At 39.4% G+C, this 18,656-nt stretch overlaps 1 protein-coding gene across 1 annotated transcript in view; it reads right to left on the reverse strand.

The window, feature by feature from the left end:
- LOC101834951 (cytochrome P450 7B1) overlaps positions 1-18,656 on the reverse strand; it is a 165,596-nt gene that overhangs the window by 15,341 nt on the left and 131,599 nt on the right. The window contains exons 3-4 of the mRNA XM_013110381.3: positions 14,657-15,247; positions 13,998-14,204 (exon numbers count right to left, since the gene is read on the reverse strand). Coding sequence (XP_012965835.1) covers positions 13,998-14,204; positions 14,657-15,247 — 798 coding nt within the window. The remainder of the gene's footprint in view (positions 1-13,997; positions 14,205-14,656; positions 15,248-18,656) is intronic.

The raw sequence follows: 18,656 nt of genomic DNA on the forward strand, positions 1-18,656 counted from the left end.
AGAAATACAACAAGTGGGTTTGATCTGTACTCATGCAGCAATCTGGGTATTCAAAATAGAAAAATACATATAAGCAAAGAGGCTCCTAAGATAGTACTTTATTGTGTACTATCATTCTCTCCCTTTCTCTCTGTCTCTCTCTCTCTCTCTCTGTGTGTGTGTGTGTGTTTGTGTGTGTGTGTGTGTCTGCACAAGTGACCAAATGTGCATGTATGTCAAGGGCTGTCTACCTCATGGAAACTCAGAGATGGAACTCAGGTTGCCAGAGTTGATGGCAGGTGACTTTATCAACTGAGCACATTCACTGGTTCCCAAGCTACACCATCACTTTAATTGGCATATGCATTATCTACAGTTGTTTGTTAGGAAAGCTCTTAACTCTTAGCATCCTGATTTTACAATTTTCTTCTCATTGTATTTTCTTTTTTTGAGGTGTAAGGGGTGGGACTCAGATACTTGCACACGTTAGGCAAGTGCTGAGCTACATCCACAGTTCAAACAAGGTTTTCATGGATTAAAGGTAGGTGTGTGTGTGTGTGTGTGTGTGTGTGTGTGTGTGTGTGTGTGTGTGTGTGTTGCTGGGGATTGAGCCCAAGGTATTAAACATGTTAGGTAACTTCTCTAGCACTTAGCTATAACTTGTCATTTTATCCTCCCTCCCTCCCTCCCTCCCTCCCTCCCTCCCTCCCTCCCTCCCTCCCTCCCACCCTATTCCTTTGACAGGGTTTACCTTTCTAGTTCAAGCAGGCCCAGAACTCATGATCCTCCTGCTTTGCCTCTCAGGCTCTGGGATTACAGCCCATATGACATGCTTGACTGATAGGTACAGTTTCTGAATGTATAATGACAGTTTTCTGAAAACCTGTTTTACAGGAAATGTTTTTTTACATTGACATCAAGTTCTCTCCCCTTTAATTTCAACCTTTAAAAAACATTCAGGCAGAAAAATCTAATCCTTCTTCCAATCTTTAGCAACTCCTTAAATACATGTACATACTTTATCATTTTCTTGGTGTGTATGAATGGTGCTGTGTATCCAATCCAGGTTTTTGTGCTAACCCTAGGCTGTACCCCAGGCTGTACTCCAGGCTGCAGTAACCATTTTGTACTCTGTGTCAGAGATGGTATGACATCAGCTTTTTGACATGCTTGGTACATTCAGATTGTCAATATGATTCTTACAATGTGCCAGAACTACAAGCACTGGTTTGTGGTGATATACTATTTATCATTTATTTAAGCTTGCCTGAGGATTCAGAAAGCAAAGCCAGCCACAAGCTATAGAAGCCAGGCATCCATCTTTAATCCCAGCAGCCAGAAGCTAGTATGTGGTGGTACATACCTTTAATCCTTGGACTCAGGGTTAAGAGATAGACGGATCTCTGTGAGTCCAAGGCCACCCAGATCCACACAAGAGTGAATCAGTCTTAAAGAGAATTCCAGCTCACACATTTAATTCCAACATTAGGGAGTATAAGAGACAGAAGCAAGGCTTAGAGAGGGATCTGTTCTGCAGCCACACTGAGGAAAAGTGACAATCTGAGGCTTGGTGAAGAGCATAAGCATGGATCAGCCCTTTCAGCCTGAGCTAGAGGTGAGAGCTAGTTGACAGATGCTTTGCTTTTCTGATATTCAGCTTGAAGTTTGAAGTTGAATATCAGTCTCTGGGCCATTCATTAATTCCTGTTACACTGGTTGGGTTGGGAAGCAGAGAGGGGCTTTCATTTTTCTATGCTCCAGACACCATTCTTCTCTCCAAGTTTCTCCTATGGAAACAGATGAGGAGTGACGTTTTGAAATAATTTAACCACTTACATTTTTGAAGGTTTCTGATACTGCACAGATTACCAGTCCCTTTGGCTGCCTGTTAGACTCAACCAGGATTGGCTAAAAAAATAATGTCTCAGTCCCAGATATCAGGACCACAACATTAATGAAACCATTGAAATTAGAGGTGCTGAATGCTGGCCACATATTAGAACACCTGGAGAGTTTTCAAATCCATCAGTTCCCACTCCAGAGCAATAAAAGCCTGGGGGACAGGACCATGTCTGAGTGTTCTTAAAAGTTGCCTGATGATTCCAACCAACAATCAAGATGAGAGCTGCAGCTTGAAGCCACCTCCCATTCACTCCCCAGGGAGGGTGAGACCTCCCATGCAGCATTATCAATGTCTGTCACATCATTTGGGGCAGAACTGAGGCCCTACCTCATGTATCTAGGCTGAGAGAATATCCTTCCATAGGGAATGTGCTCCCAAAGTCCATGCATTAGGAATAAATACTGGTTCCACTGCCAGAGGTCCCATGGACTGCCCTGGTCTCCCAACTGATATCCATGTTCAGGGAACCTGGTCAGAACCTACGCTGGTGCCCCAGCTGTCACACTGGGTTCCATGAGCTCCCCCTTGCCTAAGTAAGCTGTTTCTGTGGGTTTCCTCAGCCTGGTCTTGACTCATTTGCTCATCACTCCTCCCTCTCTACAACTGTATTCCAGGAGTTTAGCTCAGTGCTTAGCTGTGGATCTCTGTTTCTGCTTCCATCAGCTACTGGGTGAAGGCTCTAGGATGGCATTTAAGGTAGTCATCAATCTCATTATAGAGGAGGGGAATTTAAGGTAGCTTCTTCACTATTGCTTAGATTCTTAGCTGGGGTCATCCTTGTGAATCTCTGGACATTTTCCTAGTGCCAGATGTCTCTTTAAACCTATGATGGCTCCCTCTATTCAGGTATCTCTTTTCTTGCTCCCTTTCTGTATTTTCCCCTTGCCTCGATCTTCCTGATCACATGATGAATTTGCTTTAATTCACATTATAACAGTACTCTCCAATCAGATTGTGTTTCTACCCTACATTTCCTTTCTGAACCCCTTAGCTTTGTATTAAAATGCGAAACTGATAAATAATGAAGTCAGTGCTTTTCATTGATGTTTCCCTAATATTACACATAAAACCTCACTGACTGCTTCCAAAGTACCCCTTTCTCAGGTTAGAATTTCCCCACAGGTGACTAGGGTTGTAGTGTAGCAAGAAAGCATTTTCCTAGCCTATGCAGAGGCCCTGATCTCAATTGAAGATACAGGAAAAAAAAGAGAAGAAAAAAATTACCAACAGGAAGTGAAATTCATTCATTCTGTGTTTTGTCAGAATATTTTGGCAAACTTCACAATTGTGCTATCTACATTTCTAATTTTTGAACTACACAATTATTTTGTAATATGTAATGCTGTATTTATATCTGAGTGGTACATATTGCACAAAAATAGTGATCGTGGTTGTTTTTCTAACAATTTTGCCCGAGGTGACAGTGATTATCAGCAAGCATTAAAATCAATAGCTTAACATCATTTTTTCTTGGTTTACTACTATTTCATTCAGGGTTAGTATTTGGTTCTCTTTTTGGAAATTTCTACCCAGTGATCAAATGAAAACAATAAGAAAGTTAAGATACACAAAGCACTAATACAATGCCTGGCATTTGTTGAATTGAAGTAATTGTTAATAGTTTTACAGCAGAAATAAATATAGCTTGGGGTAGAACACTTGCTTAGCATTGGTTTAATCCCTCGTACCATCAACAAAATTCTTGATGTGTTTAACAACACATTATTATCCAAGCATCTTTTCCTGAACTGTAAACCTGTCAGTACTTGGCTTACCTGTCTCAATCTTGTTGACATTCACCCTGTGGTAGCTGGCTTATATTAATAGACATAAAAAAATCCCTCCTCTCAGTGGGGGCAATGAAAAAAACTTGGTTAGAAGTATCTCATGAGAAAGACATGGTGTTGGTCATAAAATTCAAGTGAAAATTCTCTCTCTCTCATTCTAAGAAAATTCTCATTTGTAAAAAGAATGACAAGATGCAATACCAGCCATGGTCCCTCAGTGCACTTGGGTGAAAAATCACATTTTGTAACTACAAACTACTTTGAAATATTTAAATAACTGGTTTGTTTAACATAGGCATATTATTTTTTTTGTTGTTACAGGACCTTTAATTTTCCAACTAATCCTTTTGCTTTGGGTTTCTCTGCCTCCCCATTCCAACTACTCACAAGAAGTAGGTTTAGAATTTGGCTGGGGAGGCAGGTAGCCTAACTGCAGATCCTCACTTCTCATCTCCTCCAAAACCACTTCCCCAGTCTTAACTCCAGCTTTGGAGCAGAACATCTGCTGCAGCTCCCTTTTCCCATCCCCTTCTCTAGTGTACCACACAGTTCTATCACTCCAAACTTCCTTTTAACTACTAATTGCTTTATCCCAGCCAGAACCCACCCAGATATTGCCTGGAAACCCACAGGCCTCTCCTGTAAAACAGGTAGGATAGCAGTAGATCTTTACTGATCCTCCATTCTTCCAAGTCCAATCCCCCAGTCCCATCACCAGCTCTGTAGAAGACCTTCTGCTGTGGCCTCTCATTATCTGTCCCCACCCCAAAGGACTAAGCAGATCCTGATGTAACACCCCCTCTTTTCCCAACCTGTGGACCCATCCCTAAGTGTTAGCACTCAATACCCAGAAACACTCACAGTGACTACAACAATTAGGAACCCATAAGTATTTCCTACCAGACAACACACAGCCACCATACTCTCCCAAGAACCAGAAAGGGCAAGAGAAACCAAGACACAAATCAACCACCCAACAAAGATAAGACCATGTATCAGCACCTAAAATTACAGTCTTTCCACTCCCACATGCCAAGTTACCAGTGTAAAAACACAATCAGTAACATCCAGGACAATATGTCTCCAAGAGAGCCAGCAACCCTTCCACAGAAGGCTCTTAGTTGAAGGACAAGAAAATGACCACAAAATAGCCTTTATGAACATCATAGTAGTCTTTAAAGAGGAAATGAGTACATGCCTTTAAAAATCTATAAAAACACAAACAATAGAAGGATATAAATAAAATAGTTAGAGACCTGAAAGTGGCAATAGAATCAATAATGAAAACTGAAACTGGAGGCAATCTTGGAAATAAAAAAAATAGGCACTCATAGGTAAGCCTTACTAACAGGATACAACATATGAAAGAAAGAATCTTAGGCATTGAATACACAATAGAGGGAATGGATACCTCAGAAGAAGGAAATGCAAAATCTAAAAAAGAAAAATATCCTGGAAAAAATATACAGGAATCTGGGACACTATGAAAAGATAAGATCTAGGAAAACCGAAATAGAGGTAAAGGTAGGGTAGGAGACTAAATATGGGTCAAAGGTACAAAAAACATTTTCAGCAAAATCACAGAATAAAGTTTCCCTAACCAAGGTACAAGAAACATAGAATACACACACACAGACACACACACAAACACACACACACACACACACACACACACACACAAACTAGTCAAGAAAAGGAAGGCAGTTCTCAGAATCGAGTTCATGGAACTAAGGATCTACTTAAAATCAAAACAACAACCAACTTGGAGAGATCTCATACTAGTAACTGAACAGTAAATCCAAAAGCTTGGAAACAAAAAGAAAAAGATAGTACCCAGAAGGTGTAGACAGAAAGAAATAATCAAACTTGGGGCTGATCTCAATAAAGTAGTAACAAATAAACCAACAATCAATAAATCAATGAATAAAGAGTTGGTTCCTTGAGAAAATCAGGAAGATTGACAAACCTTACTCAAATTAACCAAAAAGAGAAGAAATAATTTCCAAATTAACAAAAAGTGAAAAGGGAGACATAACAACAGACACAGAGGGAATCCAGAGAATAACACTTTAAAATCCAGTATGCCACAAGATTGGAAAATGTAAAAGAAATGGATACTTCTCTCAATACACAGCACTTATCAAACTTAAATAAATATGAGATAAGCAAGGTAAACAGACCTATAACCCTTACTGAAATGGAAGCCATCATTAAAAGTCTCCCAACTAAATAAATAAAGAAAGAAAAAAAGAAAAAAAACAAAGGAAAAAAAGCTCAGAGTCAAATGGTTTTAGCACAGAATTCTACCAGGTTTTCAAAGAAGGCTTAATGCTAATACTCTTCAAATTGTTTCACAAAAGAGAAACCGAAGAATCATTGTTCAATTAATTTTAAGAAACACAGCTATCCTGATGCCCAAACTACATAGAGAATCCCCCAAAAGAAAAAAAATTACAGACCAATTTCCTTCATTAAAATAGATGAAAAATCTTCAATAAAACACAAACTGAGTTCAATAATACATAAAAAAATCATGTATCATGATCAAGTAGGCTTTATCCTAGAGGTACAGGGATGATTCATCATATATACATTGATAAATGTAATCTATCATATGAACAAACTGACAGAAAAAAAGTCTAAATGATCATCTCATTCTATGCAAGACGGCCTCTGATGAAATCCAACACCCATTCAAGATGAAAGTCCTGGGGGAGACTAGGAATACAAAATAGAGGTAATTCACAACAGACCCACAGCCAACATCCACTTAAAAGGAAATGAGCAAAGCATTTCCACTAAAATCAGAAGAAAGACAAAGTCATCCACTCTTTCTTTAACTGCCCATTATAGTTCTTGACGTCTTAGCTAGCACAATAGGACAACTGAAGGAAACCAAGAGGATACAAACAAGAAAGGAAGAAGTCAAGGTATGTAGTGACATTAAAACTCGCACGAGGAGCCCCTACACCTAATAAACACTTTCAGCACAGCAGCAGGATAAAAGATTAACTCAAAACAAACAAACCAACAAGTTACCACCACCACCAAACAGTAGCCCTCCAATACACAAATGACAAACAGACCTTGAAAGAAATCAAAGAAACAACACTTAACAATAATAATAGTTATTTGATGATAACATGTTATATAGTAATAACTACTATTCAGCAATAATAATCACAACAAGTAATATAAAATGTCTTGGGATAACTCTAACGAAGCAAGTGAAAGACTGGTATGACAAAAACTTTAAACACTGAAGAAAGAACTGAAGATTTCAGAAGATGGAAAAATCTCCAGTGCCTGTGGATTAGTAGAATTAATACAATAAAATCAGACATCCTACCAAAAGCTATCTAAAGACTCAATGCAATCCTCATCAAAATTCCAACACCATTCTTCACAGAACCTTAAAGGACAATACTCAATTTCGTATGGAAAAAACAAACAAACAAAAAACCAGGATAGCCAAAACAATGCTGAGAAACAAAATGACTTCTAAAGATATCACTATCCCTGACTTCAAGCTGAACTACAGAGCTAAAGTAATAAAAACAGACACATTAATCAATGGAGCAGAGTCACAGACCCAGAAATAAATCTGCACACCTATGCACACCTGATTTTTGATAAAGAAGTCAGAAATACACAGTAGAAAAAAGAAACCATCCTCAATAAATGATGCTGATCTAATTGGATATCTTTATGTAGAATAATACAAATAGATCCATTTGCATTACCCTACACAAAACCCAAGTGAAAATGGATCACTGCATTAAGCAAGCTGCGAGTCTCTGCTTGCTGCTAGCAAAACAGAGCCCACCTGAGAAAATGCTGCTACCAAAAATCTGTGCTTCTCTCTGTTCTTCTGTTTCTAAAATTCCTTTAAAACTTTTGTCATTCTATGTGGAAATTCAATCCCGCCCTGACACCATTTGTAAAGAGAAGCTTTTTTTCTTGAGAGAAGCCTTCCCACCAGCCTGGTTCTAGAGCCGCATCAGTCCCAAATAAACACACAGGAGGCTATATTAATTATGAAGCTGTTGGCCTTGCTTGTTTCTTACTGGCTAGCTCTGACTTAAGTAATTACCCCATAATTGTTAATCTAAGTATTTCTCTTACCAGAGAATAGTTCCGGGCTTCCTACCCCATGGCGTTACATCTTGACTCTCTGTGTTTCTCCTTCCCAGAGTCCTCCTGGACTCCTAGTCCCACCTATCTTGGTTCGCTATTGGCCCAACAGTGCTTTATTGACATAATCACAGGACTTCCCCCCCAACACATTCCAATTTAAAAACAGGGTACATATCTAAAAAGAGAGTTCTCAACAGAGGAATCTTAAATAGCAGAGAAGCACTTAAGAAACATCCAACATCCTTATCCATCAGGGAAATGAAAATCAAAACTACTTTCAGATTGCATCTTATACCTGTCAGAATTGCTAAGATCACACAAGTGGCAGTTCATGCTGTTAAGGAGATAGAGCAAGGGAACACACCTCCACTGCTGGTGGGAATGCCACTATTGAAGTCAACATGGTGTTTCCTCAGAAAAATTGGGATGTACAACTATATATATACCACTTTTGGGCATATACCAAAAAGATGCCCCATCCTATCACAAGGACACTTGCTCAACTATGCTCATGGCATCTTTATTTATAACAGCAAGAAATTGGAACATGAAGGTATCTAAGATGTCCCCCAAACAAAGAATGGATAAAGAAAATATGATGTATTTACATAATAGAGTACTAATCAGTTGTTAGAAAAAAATTACATTGCTGGGCGGTGGTGGCGCACGCCTTTAATCCCAGCACTCAGGAGGCAGAGGTAGGTGGATCTCTGTGAGTTCGAGGCTGGGCTGGACCTATAGCCTCCAAAACAATACAGAGAAACCCTGTCTCGTAAAACAAAAAAAAAAACCAAAAAAAAGAAAAAAATTACATCATGAAATTTACAGGCAAATGGATGGAACTCAGAAAAAAAACACCCTGTGACAGGCAACTCAAACCCTGTAAGACAAACATACGCCCATGTATTCACTTATAAGTGGATGTTAGCTGTTAAGTGAAGGAAAATCACACTACAGTCTACAGACCCAGATAAGTTAGATAAAGAGGAGAGATCAAGGGGGGACTCAAGGATCTCTCTTGGGAGGGGAAATAGAATAGATTTTGTGGGTGGACTGGAGGTAGTTGGGGATATAAACAGGAGGGATCAGGTGGGAAGGGAGGGATGAAGGGAGAGAGTATGAGGAGGAGCTACTGGACTAGGTGGGTGATGAGCAAACCTAGTCCAGTGGAAACTCTCAGTGTTAAGACTGGGACATCAACTCAGGCATAAAATCTAAGACCCACAACATGTTCTGCCTACAAGATACACTGGGATACTGGTGACTCAGATCTTGTGGGAATGGCCAAACAATGGCTACTCTAACTTGAGACCCAAGGTACAAGAGGGAGCCCATGCCAGGAACTAAAAGTAGAATGGCTCAGAGATCTAAGGTAGAACCAAACATAATTGACTGACTGACTGAATGAATGAATGAAATAATAAAATAATTACTAATGATATTCTGCTATGCTCATAGATTGTTTCCTAGCCCAATCATCAGCAGTGAGGCTTCCTCAAGCAGCTGATGGGGGCAGATAGAGAGACCCAGTTTGTCAAACTCTCAATAGTGAGCTCTTATCTCCCTTGCATTAGTAATTTTCTTAGTCGTCCTCTTTTTGTATCAAATTTATAAAGTCACTTTAAAGTTTTATTCAGCCTACTTGTAGAGATATTTACAAAATATTACTAAATGTATAACTCTAGTAAGGTTCTAATAAGCAGATTCTTTAATGGGATATTAAGTAGGCAAAACACAACATATTTTGATGGGGGATGTCCTTGTGTATATATGTTTCTCTTAAAAACACTGTTGGCCAATAGAGCAGGAAGATAGGCAGGACTAGGAGATTAGGAGGATTCTGCAAAAGGTAGTGAGAGAGTCCCATGGAGGGCCTCCTCTGGTAAGACAAGGCCATGTAGAAATACATATATTAGTAGATATGGGTTAATCATTAAGATAGAGCTAGTCAATAAGAAGCTGTAGTCATCGGTCAACAGCTTTATAATTAGTGTAGTGTCTCTGTGTGTTTATTTGGCACTCAAAGGCAGTTTCAGGCGGGACCTGGTGGGAAAGAAACTGCCAGCAACAATATTTTGTTTGTTTTAAAGGCGGGGTTAAAAGGTTTTAATGAAAAAAACTCTCATTGGGAAAAACACAAATCTATCACCATGCCTCAAAACAGATTGTTGTAAACTATTCCAACAACCTATGACATTTGAGCTTCCCATTTCAATACTGCTTTATAATTGGTGAGCTCATAAACAAAGTCTCTGCAAAAAAAGAACATTTTATTCTGTACTCTCTGGAAACTTCCCTTCCTAGGAAGTAAGCAAAGCATTTACTGAATTACAACTATGTTTTTTCCTAGTAGGGATAAAAATTCAAGATACCCTTTAAAAATAATGTGTTCAAAACACATACAAACTCCTTATGGATACAAAAAAGCAAGCAGTGCACTCATATCATGTGGTACATGGAGGTGCTTAGCCTAGCTGAGTGAGTCTTGCCTTTCCAATCACTTTATGTTCTTTTGACATGAGAAACTCTTGCTTGAACTACAAATAGACATAGAGGATACTCTGTGTGTTGGACTGGAGGTAGTTTGATACAATCTGACCAAAGCTTTTATCCTGTATAATGCCATTTATCATAAGCTCTTTTAATAAATGACTCTGACATCTGCTGGTCACCCGGGCTGTAGGGTAGCTATGGAAGGCACTGCTTTGGCATGATTAAGATTTTGTGTTTTCTGACATCATTTGGAGAGAGATTCCAAATTGGAGATCTCCATCAGGTCACTACCATTGGAGCTCAAGGAACCCTTAGGAAGAGGTAGAGAAAAAATTTCATGAGCCAGAGGGGTCAAGAACATCAAAAGAATACAAATCTACTAAGCACGGCACATAGGGACAGAGATTGAAGCACAATCACAGGGCCTGTGTGGGTTGGTCCTCTACATATATGCTATGGTTGTTAGCTTGGTGTTTTTGTTGAACTCATAGTAGTGGGAATAGGGGTGTCCCTGGATCTTCTGTCTGCTTTTGTGACCCTTTTTACCCTACTGAGTTGCCTCACCCAGCCCTAATTTGAAGGTTTGTGCTTAGTGTCATTGTAACTTGTTATGCAGTTTTAGGTGATACTCCTGGGAGGCCTGCTCTTTTCTTAATGGAAAGGGAGGAGGAGTGAGTCTGGGGGAGAGGTCAGATTTAAGGTAACTTGAAGGAGTGGACAGAGGGGAAACTTTGGTCAGAATGTAATGTATGATAATAATAATAATAACAACAAGAACAACAGATTTTCTTGTTTCTGTTCATTGATTGAGCAATGAAGAGCTGCAAATTTACAAGACCTCCAAGGATGAGAGTTCCTAAGTCTAGCTGTGGACTGACATGGTCCTAAATTAAAACATAGAACCCACCACTTCTGGTCAAATAAATTTAAGTGTTTCTTTGTTAACACTGCGCTTTAAAAACAATCATTTGTTTAAATGACAAGCAGCTACTATGTAAAAAGAGAGTTGATGCATTTAAAGCAAATTGTTAAAAGCAGTAATTACATACAGAATACAAACATATTCTTTGGAGCTCATTTGCATTATTTCCTGATGGTCTCATTCTTAAAATGAAAGGGTAATTACCCAAATATATGGAAAATGCAACCATAGAACCAAATCAACTCAGAAGACACTACTCATCCAAGTATAACCAACCACCCGTATTTGATGGGGGATGTCCTGTCTGTCTGCTGTGAATATATGTTTATCTTATTGGTTTAATAAAATGCTGATTGGCCAGTATTTGGGCAGGAAGTATAGGTGGGGCTACCAGACTAGAAGAATGCTGGGAAGAGAGAGGCAGAGACAGAGTCACCAGAAAGTAGGATGCCAGGCATTTTCCAGTAACCCAAGACCACGTGAAAATACTTAGATTAATAGAAATGGGTTAATAGTTAAGAGAGAGCTAGCCAAATAAGAAGCCTGAGCCATCAGCCAGTTCATAATTAATATAAGCCTGTGGGTGTTTACATGGGTACTAAACAGCTGCGGGATCAGGCAGAACAGAAACTTCCATCTATACATATTTTACATAAATTTTGTGTATTTGTTCCCAAAGAGTTCTGTAATAAAAAGAAAATAATATTAGCATTTTGATAATGATGGGAGTATTTCCTCCTTCAAACAAATATGAAATTCCTTTCATAATTCACATTACAGGTGACATCACTTTCATAATTGACTGCAGTGTAAGTCACAGAGGCTGCTGTTGCCCTGGTCAGTGGGATCCACCTTTGTAACCCTTGGGCCTGTCTTATTAGTGCCAAGAAGCAGTTAATTGTGATCAAGAATATCTCAGAATTGGCCAAGATGGGGTGGGGAGGGATATATTTTATACAAAAAAACTTGAGGCCAACACAGGCCTCAAGGTATGCAAAGAGCTAAACCAAAACGTTGCAATTATTTTGGGGTGGGAAATTGAGTATGCCCATTAAGTCATTTGATTCTAAGCATCTGTTGGCCTGATGATGCTCCCCAAACACTGCTGTCCTGTCTTGACAAGAAAAGAATTGCATGGCTGAATAGGAAAATATTTCAGAGAGGCATCTTGTGTGCAAAAAGTACTTACTCTTCCTTAAAATGGCGTCTGCATTTTCAGGCACAGGTTATGGTGTTTTATATGGGGCTGAACTTAAAACCCTTTCATTGTAGGTCAAAGGTTTAAACATGCAAATAGAAACTCAAATAGCCAAGGAAACAGAAAACATATAAACAATGCATTTGTTCAATGAAACTGAAAATACTTCATCCTCAAGAACTCTCGTGACACAATAAATAAAAGACCCATAGACTGATATTGGGTTTCAAGCTGCAAGCTGAAGATCAGAAATACAAAGCAGGCAGCCACTAGCTCTTACCTCTACCTCAGACTGAAAGGTGATCCTGGTTCCACCAACCTCAGACTTTAATCCCAGACTGCTATGCTATCTTCAACATGGCTGGAGAATCCTGAGACTGAATGCTGCCTCTGAGGCCTTGATCCTTTCTTACATTCCTCCCAGGTGTTCAGATCAAAGGCATGAGCTGTTACTCTTCACTCTTGTGTAGGCCATAGTGGCCCTAAACTCACAGAGATCCACCTACCTCTTAATCCTGAGTCCTGGGATTAAAGGCGCACACCACCACGGCCTGATCTCGATAGCTTGAGGATGACTTTCCTTTCTGAATCCTCTGGCAAGCGTTAATAAATCATAAATAATACATCACTAGTAATGTCATAGGATGAGAAAGGAATACAAAGGGAGCTGGCATGTGTTGGCAAAGATTTTGACTTTAGGAATATGAGTTCCCTACATGACAGTAACCAGCAGCCTGCTCAAACTCAGGAAATGGAAATGAAATTTCTGCAGATCAAGGAATGGTTCATGTCAGGTGTAAGCCGACTGAGCAAAAGCAAAACAAAAAAGGGGTGGTGGGTGGAGAAAAAGCAAAAGCAACAAGCTCCTATGGGCCCCAGATCTATTTGAAATATTTTTCATTTCTATTTACTAAAGTAGCAATATTTTTAAAATACCAATGCTTTAAGAAAGCACTCTATAGCTGTTTTGTTTCCTTCCATTTCCCCTGCCTCCCTGCCACCCCTCCCTCCATTTATTCTTCTGTTCTTTCTATTCTTTCTCTTGCTCCTTTCTATTTGCATGTTTAAACCATTGACCTACAATGAAAGGGTTTTAAGTTCAGCACCATATACTCCAAACCATATAAAACACCATAACTTGTGCCTGAAAATGCAGACGCCATTTTAAGGAAGAGTAAGTACTTTTTGCACACAAGATGCCCCTCTGAAGTATTTTCCTATTCAGCCATGCAATTCTTTTCTTGTCAAGACAGGACAGAAGTGTTTGGGGAGCATCATCAGGCCAACAGACGCTTAGAATCAAATGACTTAATAGACATACACAATTTTTCCCCCAAATAATTGCAAAGCTTTGGTTTAGCCCTTTGCATACCTTGCATAGTTAATTAGCTAGGCCTTAATGTTTACATGCAATGAGAGTATCTACAGCTATAAACTACATAATTTATAATTGATGTAAATGGGTGTTATTATGTCAATTAGGCAGCTGTGTCCTCCACCTCTTAGTAAATAGCTATGAGTGATAAACCGAGTTTGCAGAGAGGTACCGTCTCTTCATAACAGATAAAAATAAATTACCCAGGCTGACCAAGCTGTCCAATTGTTCTTTGTTGAAGTGGATGGAAAGTCCGGGCCCTTTCTTTTGACCTGTTGACTGCAGGAAGCTGTCAATTTCGTTACTCAGTACTTTCATACTTTCTGGGTGCCGAAGAAGATAATACATTGCCCAGAACATAGTTGGAATGGTGTTTGCCATGGAGGCCCAGAGAAAGCCAAGATGATGTCCTGGGAGAAAATAAGTGAAAAGGAAGATTAATAGCGTTTATTACACTGATTAGATTTGCAGTGTGCTAATTAAAAGATGTTAGGACACAGACCCAGCCAAGGATCAGTGCATGCTAATGAGAACCAATAGGCTTCTGAAGTCTAATTTTCTGCCTAATGAGAATAGTTTAAAATGTAATGTGTGTTGGGGGGCAGGAAGGTGGGGGGTGAGATAAGGGGAGTATATGCCGCTTAGTTATACTCTTTTTCATTATCATCATTAAGTATCTTGTTTTACCACCTCAGCAAAAAAAAAATCAATTATCACAGAGGGTTGTTTCAGAGTAAAACATTTTATCACAAGCCAATTAGAAAGAGTATAAAAATTTTCAAGGTCACCATTTTTCTTTTTGTCTCAAAGGTCTCCTGTAAATTATTTTAGTTTAGTGAGTAATTGTTCAGAAATTTCTTACCTCCTATTTCAAAGTCTTCACGCAGATAGTGTTTCTCCAGAACATGTTGCCTTTCCTTAACAATTTCTGACTCCCCTTGCATCTGAGACAGTTTTTCTGATGTAAGGTGTTCTATAAGTTTCCACTGCAAAGCTTTTGCTTTCCTTAGAAGCTGAACTGGTATATCAGTTATTAGATACGGGAACATCTCATCATATTTTAAAAAATCATCTCTTAGCTCACTGATAAATTTTTTCCTGTTGCCAGCAAGAGTTTTTCCATAGATGACTGAAAATGTGGTTTCAAATATCAGTGAGGCACAGAATTCAAACAGACTTGCTGTATTCCAATCTGTGGATTTTAGTAGCTGGGACTCAAATATTTCTTTTATCTGTTGGTTCATGCATTCTAGGAGGCAGTCTAAAGGTTTGCCTTGCAAAAGCAGATAGTGTCTGTGAAGATCTTCATTAAGTTCATCATCAGTTGCCAACTTCTTGACGCCAAAGGCTCTTGCTGATACTTGTCTGCTGAACTTAGAAAAGTTCAATTGTTTGGGGTTTTTCATTACGAGATGGTACTGGAAAGGGTCCAGAATAAATGTGATATACTTCCCTTAAAAAAAAAGAAGAACATAGCTTATATGATAGCAAAACAAAACACATATCTGAAATCTAAAAATATTTAAATAAAAATTACAGTTAATATTTTTACCACACGAATTCAGCAGGCATCCATTCCATTCAAAGGTCTATTTTGTCCCCTTTGAAAATGGATGGCAATGTGAAACATCTCTGGAAGCTCTGAGGTAAATTTCTTCATATATATGTTTTTATTTAAATTAGAAACATGCTTGCTTCACATGTCAATCCCAGCTCCCTCTCCCACCCCTCCTCCCTTGTCCCTAATTTCTTGAAGATCTAAACTTTGCCAATCACTATGGCCTGTCTCTCAAACTTACATAAACTTCAGAGAGTCCCTTGCCAAAGCCCTGCCCTCCTCAGCTGAGAGAATCAGGGACTGCAGAGCCAGGCTCCTGGCTGATCCTCACTCACTCAGCTCAGCTTTCTCAGTACTGCTTTTAGGTTCCTTAAGATTCCAACTATTGGATGTACTAGCAGCAGTTATGCTTTTTTTTTTTTTTTGAGAACTACAGCTTTATTTGCATTATAAATCTGTTTCTTTTTAAGTACATTTTATTTAAATTAAAAACAATCTTATTTTACATACCAATCCCAGTTCCCTCTCCCTCCCATCCTCCCTTGCATCCCATTAACTCCCCCATGCCCCACCTCATCCACTCCCCAGGGAGGGTGAGGCCTTGCATGGGATATCGTCAAAGTCTGTCACATCATTTGGGACAGGACCTTGACCCTGCACTCTGTATCTAGGCTGAGAGGGTATCCCTCCGTGGGAATGGGCTCCCAAAGTCCTTGCACTAGGGATAAATACTGTTCCATTGTCACAGGTCCCATAGTCTGCCCAGGCCTCCTAACTGACACCCACATTCGGGGGCCTGGTTCAGTCCTATGCTGGTTCCCCAGCTGTCAGACTGGGGTCCATGAGCTCCCCCTTGCTCAGGTCAGCTGTTGCTGTGGGTTTCCCCAGCATGGTCTTGACCCCTTTGTTCACCCCTCCTCCCTCTCTACAACTGGACTCCAGGAGTTCAGCTCAGTGCTTAGCTGTGGATCTTTGCTTCCATCAGCTACTGGGTTTCTTTCCTAAAAACACACATAACATTGAGATAATCCCTCAGTGTCTATGTTCAGCTGTTAATATCTGTACTCCATTCTCTCTGTCTCTGCCTGCCTGCCTGCCTACCTGCCCGTCTCTCTGTCTTTCTCTCTGTGTAGCTTTCTTTCTTAGATGAAGAACTTTCCCTTGTGACTTACAGTAATTCCAAATGTGTTGCATAACCTGATCAGTTTGGTACAAGATAGTTTATATAAATATTTGGAATTATTGTCAAACAAATCCTAGAGTCAGTATAAATGTGATTTTATTTGGCAATTTATTAAAAAATACAGCTTAAATGTTAAATATCTATGTGAATTATATATGATGCGATTCATTTTCCTTACAGTGATTTTTATTCACTCCATTTCTCTTGATTTATTTAACCCAGCAAGGCAAGACAAAAGAGAGGGCTAGTGGGAGGTGGCTGTTCATTCTGGTTGGATACTAGTGTTGCCTACAAACTAAGCAGAGTTTTGTTTTCATTCTTTCTGTGTCTTGCCTCAGGGACAGCAGAAAGGACCACATTGGACTTGGGCACTTTAAATCACTAGCTTTACCATTATGACTTAATTAAAATTGCCAGCATCTGTCTGACAAATAATCGGGAGTGCGGGAGTCAATTTTCTCATTTTTCAAAAGAGATATTAGGCAAAGCTTTGTATTTTCACAGGTGATGATTCATGCATTCCTCTTCCCAATTGAATGAGTTTTGTCAGCTATTAATAGTTTTTTAATTAGTATTCAAATTCATAGTGTATATACACCAAGCTTAACTTGTAAATCACAATCTTTGGGCAATATTTTGAATTTTTAAAATCATTTTTTTACATTCATCTAAATCCAAAGAGAAATAAAAACAAATGTATCAGCCCAGGCACTATCAGCTGCTACAACTTGGCCTTTGAAGCAGAGGCTGGATAAATACTGGGTTTTTGCTCTGTCTGCAAGTCATTAGAAACAGACACATTCTTAACATTTCTCTTTTTCTCTTTCCTGTCTTTTTCTCCTCACTTCTGTCTCTCCTTTTATTTTCTCCTTTACCTTCCTTACCCCTATCAGGGAAAATATCAGGTTCATTTCAGATGAAAATATAAACGGAGAATGTGAAATAACTGGTTCAAGTCAGCAAACAAGTTTAACCTACTGTAAAACTTGATGGTGTGTGTACTGTATTGTGTGTGCCCGGTACACAAGTGCTTTGTGTACTTACGTGCCACAGCGTGCCTGGGAAAGCCAGAGGACAACTTTTGGAAGTTACTTTTCACGTTTAATCTTGCTGCTTCTGCTATTATGCTCTGTGACCAAGGCTGATTGGGCAGCGAGCTTCCAGGGAATTTTCTTTTCATTGCCTCCCTGTGTGTGTGTGTGTGTGTGTGTGTGTGTGTGTGTGTGTGTGTGTGTGTGTGTGTGTGATGTTGAGATCACAGATGTGCAGAACTGTAACCAGATCCAACTGGGGATCCAACTCAGTGATGGTTCTGTGACTGCCACTTTTACCACTTTGAACCAGGCCCCTATTAATACATTTATTAAAAAGTAGTTTTTTTCCTCAGGCATGTGTGTGCATGTATGTGTTGTGGACTTGTTGTGTGGGTGTGTGTCTGTATATGTGCAAGTACATGTGCTCATGGAGCGCAGAAACACCAGCTGTCTCCCTCAGTGACTCTCCATCTTGCTTTTAGAGCCAAGATCTCTAGCCGGACCTGAGGCTCATTGATTTAGCTAGGGTGGCTGGCAATTAGCTGCCGGGAATCCACCTGTCTTCACACACTTGTGGACACACTCCTCCATCCCTGGCTTTCACATTTGTGTGGGGGATTCAACCACCAGGTTCTAATGCTTGTGTATCTGGCAGGGTACCAAATGAGTATCCCTAAAGCCTTTGTAATAAGTTATTTAAGGGACCATTACGGAGAAGTTCAAACTAACTTTTCTCTCTGGGATCTGCACCTTTTCTGACTTATTCCAGTTTTAAACTTCCTCCCCAACACGACATTATTTCCTTGCCTTTTACCTTACCTCCTTCTGAGGGAGATATAGATCACTTCAGAACTGGACATTCTGGTTTTCTGACCATACTTTTCAAGTAGGTTTGGAAGTACCAATAACCCTGAAGATTTTAGCTGGCTTTCCAACTTTAATCTTCAGTATAAACAATTTAAGCTAAGTTTTCCAAAATTAATATTAATTTAAACCATCTGTCCACCATCTGCTAATGTGAGATGCAAAACTAGAGTTTCTTTGTGTTCTGTAATCAGACAGTTAGGAAAATACATATACATTTATG

This window comes from Mesocricetus auratus, unplaced genomic scaffold, assembly GCF_017639785.1.
Source record: "Mesocricetus auratus isolate SY011 unplaced genomic scaffold, BCM_Maur_2.0 Super-Scaffold_6730, whole genome shotgun sequence".
NCBI classification, from domain to species: Eukaryota; Metazoa; Chordata; class Mammalia; order Rodentia; family Cricetidae; genus Mesocricetus; species Mesocricetus auratus.